This window comes from Pundamilia nyererei, unplaced genomic scaffold, assembly GCF_000239375.1.
Source record: "Pundamilia nyererei isolate P.nyererei 1_Seehausen unplaced genomic scaffold, PunNye1.0 scaffold00003, whole genome shotgun sequence".
NCBI lineage: Eukaryota > Metazoa > Chordata > Actinopteri > Cichliformes > Cichlidae > Pundamilia > Pundamilia nyererei.
This window is the reverse complement of record NW_005187404.1, coordinates 3,689,351-3,693,578: the sequence shown is the minus strand read 5'-3', so window position 1 is coordinate 3,693,578 and position 4,228 is coordinate 3,689,351. Positions and strand designations below refer to the sequence as shown.

Genomic DNA, 4,228 nt, shown 5'->3' with positions numbered 1-4,228 from the left:
TGTGTGTGTGTGTGTGTGTGTGTGTGTGTGTGTGTGTGTGTGTGTGTAAAATCTGTACAACTAAGACAATTTAACTGTGTTCGAACGCTGTGTGGGTCCGTGGTGTTAACATCCATCTTGGTATCTTGATTCCTTGCATAATTTTTTTGCTACTGAATCTTACTTTTTGCCATAACCAACTTTTCTTTATATTTGTACTGTCTGTGACTCTTATAGTCTGCTTTTCAATATATCATTGTACCCCTTACAATAAATACCCCTTAATTCAAGTCTATCTTCATCTTCAGTCTGTGCCTGACAGAGTTTTATTTTTACTTTTGAAATAAACTCACGGGGTGTTGGAATATTTCTGCGCACAAGAGGTCCTTGAATCATTTCGCTGTTGTCTTTGTTGACAGCAATGAAGGCAGTGAAAGAACTGCTCACTCCTGATTGGACACTGAGTTGCACCACCTTCTCCTTCACTCCTCCATCTTGCTGTCCTCTGTTCTCTCTCTCATCCATCTCCAGGGAGCGAATCAGAGTCCGAGCACCCAACCTGTGGACTGTTAGCCTGCAGACAAGAAGGCACAAAACCACAATAATTTCCTTTCCATCCATTTCCTTTTCATCACTTTAAAACAACAAAAAGATTTACACACAAGCAGGCCAACAATTTTGATCCACTGCTTTCCCAAAATGAGAACGTTCTTTATTTAAATCAAATACATGTAACCTAGAACAAAAAGTGTTAAACTGAGTGTTAAAGTATTTCAGAATAAGATTAATCAGAAAACCACACAACATTGTTATCTTGTTCGGCATCACCACAATTGACATAGTTCCTTAATGTTCCTTCTTTATCTCATCCTCTACTAGTAGCTGATTTTACTTAGACTTATCTATGTTTTTGGTAATCAATACATCTCTTTTTGTAATTTATCTCCTTTATAAAAGGACCTCTCCTGCCAAAAATAATGTGCAAGTGCATTTGCTAATAGACAGCTTGGTACTGGATAAAATAGTATATCACCACAAAAGAAAATTTAAACCACGCCCAGTCAGGATAGTCAAACAAATCTCTCAGTCTTCACTTCAGAACAACTTTGTACTCACGTTTACCTTTCAAACAAACAGTACTGTGATGTGACAAAACCAGCCAAAGCTAACAAAAGTATAATTTCTCCTAAAATTGCAGTTTCATGCTCCCAACTTTGCAGGAACAATTTGGGGATAACCCCTCGCTGTTCTAGAATGACTGTGCAACAGTGCACAAAGTCCTGAACTGAACGTGATCGATGTGTGACCTAACAAATGTCCTTTTGGAAGAATGAACAAAATTTACCAAATCTGTATACCCATATCTGTGTATTCAAAGGAGCTTGCAAAGAAAAGCGTCTGGACTTCTTTAAGTTGCTTGAAGACGTTTCACCTCTCATCCGAGAAGCTTCTTCAGTTCTAAGGTCAAATGGTGGAGAGTCCCAGATTTAAACCTAGTGGGAGTATCCCCCCACAGAGGGACAAAAGGACCCCCTGATGATCCTCTAATCGCCTGAGCCAAGGTGTGAAACTGGGTGTGGGTCCCAATCAGCCAGAGTTTCGGGTGAGCTCATTGTGAAACCTGGCCCCACCCTATTATGCAAATAGGGTGGGGCCAATGTGAGTGGGCGTTAAGGCGTCTGGGAAGGGAACTCAAAACTGGATTATAGATGGCAGAGAGTTGGTGTCGTAAACCACCGCCTCTGTTCAAAGATGTTCGCTCACAGTGGACATAGATGGCTTCTTTCACTCCTCTTTCAAACCATCTGTCCTCTCTGTCCAAAATGTGAACATTGGCATCCTCGAAAGAGTGACCTTTATCCTTAAGATGCAGATGGACTGCTGAGTCTTGTCCTGTGGAGGTGGCTCTTCTGTGTTGTGCCATGCGCAACATAGACAAATCTCTATGAGACAAAACTCCAAAACACAGACTTAACAATGTGGTGTATGCTGTACAGTGCAGCGAGGAATGCCCAGACCTCTACATTGGAGAGACCAAACAGCCACTTCACAAGCGCAGAAGTGGCTGGTTGAAAAAAAAAAAAAAAAAAAAAAAAAAAAAAAAAAAGAGGGTTGACAGAGCATTTTTCAAAGAAACATTTCTTGAGTAATATTTCAATTTTGAAGTGAAATTTTCACAGCACTCATATGTGCCCACACCATAACATTTATATGAAAATCGTAGACGGATAGGCAGAAGTCCCGTGTTGATTTTACGGAGTTACCCATGAATTCACTGAGCTGGTTGGTTTTACTGGCTGTGCGAAATTTGAAGTTACTTTGGAAACGTTTTTTTGTTTTGTTTTTTCGTACTTTGAGAAGTACAAAAAGAATAAATCAGTTTAAGAGATCCCTGAGCTGTGCTTCAGTTGAAACAAAAACTGGACCCATTTCCTAGACTTCAGTGTTGTGGTATTTGTTTTGGATATAGACATAATTAAAATAGTTTTAAACAGGAGTTACAGTAAAGAAAGGCTGCAGCTTAGCAAAAAACCCCAGGGTCACTTTGATAGGCAGTATAACTTATTATAATTTGCAATTAGGCAGTTAATTTAATTCAATTTGGATATAAGCTTAAAAATATTAGAGAAAAAAATAATGACCAGATGCTCCCCATGAGCAAGCACTTGGCAATAGGAGGAAGGAAAAGTTCTCTTTAAACAAGAATAAACCTTTGGCAGAACCAGGGTCATGGAGAGACAATCGTCTGTTGAGACTGTTTGGGGGTGAGAAGGAGGCAGAAAGAGTCAGTGAGTGTGTGTGCACTTGAGAAAGTGTGAGAGAGAGTGAGAGTTGGTACTTTTAGTACTCTCGCTGCAGTGTTTTCGATTAACTGAAGTTTTTTTTGTGGAGCTTTTGCAGTGATGAATAATAATGAATTACAATAGTCCAACCTAAAGCAATAAATGCTCTAATTTTTTCATTAACAAACAGACAGGATGTTTCTCGTTTTAGACATCTTGCACAAATAAATGAAAATAGTGCTAAATATTTGGTTAACATGTCAATTAAAAGATATATCAGATCAAAACTGGCTCCAGGATTCTTCACAGCCTTGCTGTAGTTCAAAGTAAAGCTATTAAATATCTGGTCAGACACAATGTTGTGAAGATTTTTAGGGTCAAAGACAAAGCTATTTCTTTCTTTGGCTCTCGGAGGAGGCGGACGCACTTTTTCTCCTCTCCCTTATCTTCCCTGCTAGTTCTTATGTCCTTGTCTAGTCTCATGTCTTTTTGTATTACTTTCCCTGGAACACTCTCTCAGTCTGTATCTAAAACCTAAAAGAGAATTATGGATTTGATCAACTGGTCTCTGAATGCTATTGACACCCTTTAATGAGAAGTCTGGGCTCGGGAGAACCCAGGTGCCCTGGAGGGACTTTCCCTGCCGGATACACAATGGAAAGGTGGCAGAGGATCGTGTGCCTGGCGGGACTGTCGATCGAGGACGCTGAAGATATCTACCTATTCGGAACCATGATAATAGGGTTCGTGCTGATCGGAGCTGACTTGGCCCTGGCTTATCGGAGAATTAAGAAAGCGGAACTGGCTGTTCAAACCCCCACAAGGCTGCCCGCTGGGATTGGAACGACAGGTGCGACTTCTCAGAAAGGGCTCACTGAAGGTAGCATGGTTAAGAGCTTGGAGGCACTTATGACTGCAGTGAATGCTCAGAATAACACCTCTGAGCATATGTATGTTGGATTACATCAGGAAAGAATCAACTCAGAACAACATCTCTCGGCGGAAGCTGGATTACATCAGATTACAGAACCTGCTATGTGAGCACAAGAGAGACAAGACCATGGAATCGACGGCTAATAACATCACGGAGAAACTCGCAGCTATTAACGGGAGATTGAGAGACCAGTGTCGGAGTGTTAAAAACAGCTTGAAATTCTCATGAGTTGTTTGCAAAAGAAAAATCACCATCATAATGCGGCTACCCCTTCGGCGCCAGCGGTGGGCTCAAGGCTGGAGCCGAACAAAAACTCCCTGATAACGACTGTGTTGAGTCTGTTCCTTCCCATTCTATGCAAGGCCACCTGGGTTGGCTGGAAGACTGTTTATTTAGCCTGGCGGGGCGAAGGACACTGTCTCAGCTGAACTCTGGACACGCACACACATACATACAGTGGGGCAAAAAAGTATTTAGTCAGCCACCGATTGTGCAAGTTCCCCCACTTAAAATGATGACAGAGGTCAGTAAT

General features: G+C 41.3%; 1 protein-coding gene across 1 annotated transcript in view; it reads right to left on the bottom strand.

Moving 5' to 3' along the window:
* LOC102192240 (von Willebrand factor A domain-containing protein 5A-like) overlaps positions 1–4,228 on the bottom strand; it is a 12,235-nt gene that overhangs the window by 5,101 nt on the left and 2,906 nt on the right. The window contains exon 2 of the mRNA XM_005720704.2: positions 333–553. Coding sequence (XP_005720761.1) covers positions 333–504 — 172 coding nt within the window. The 5' untranslated portion in view covers positions 505–553. The remainder of the gene's footprint in view (positions 1–332; positions 554–4,228) is intronic.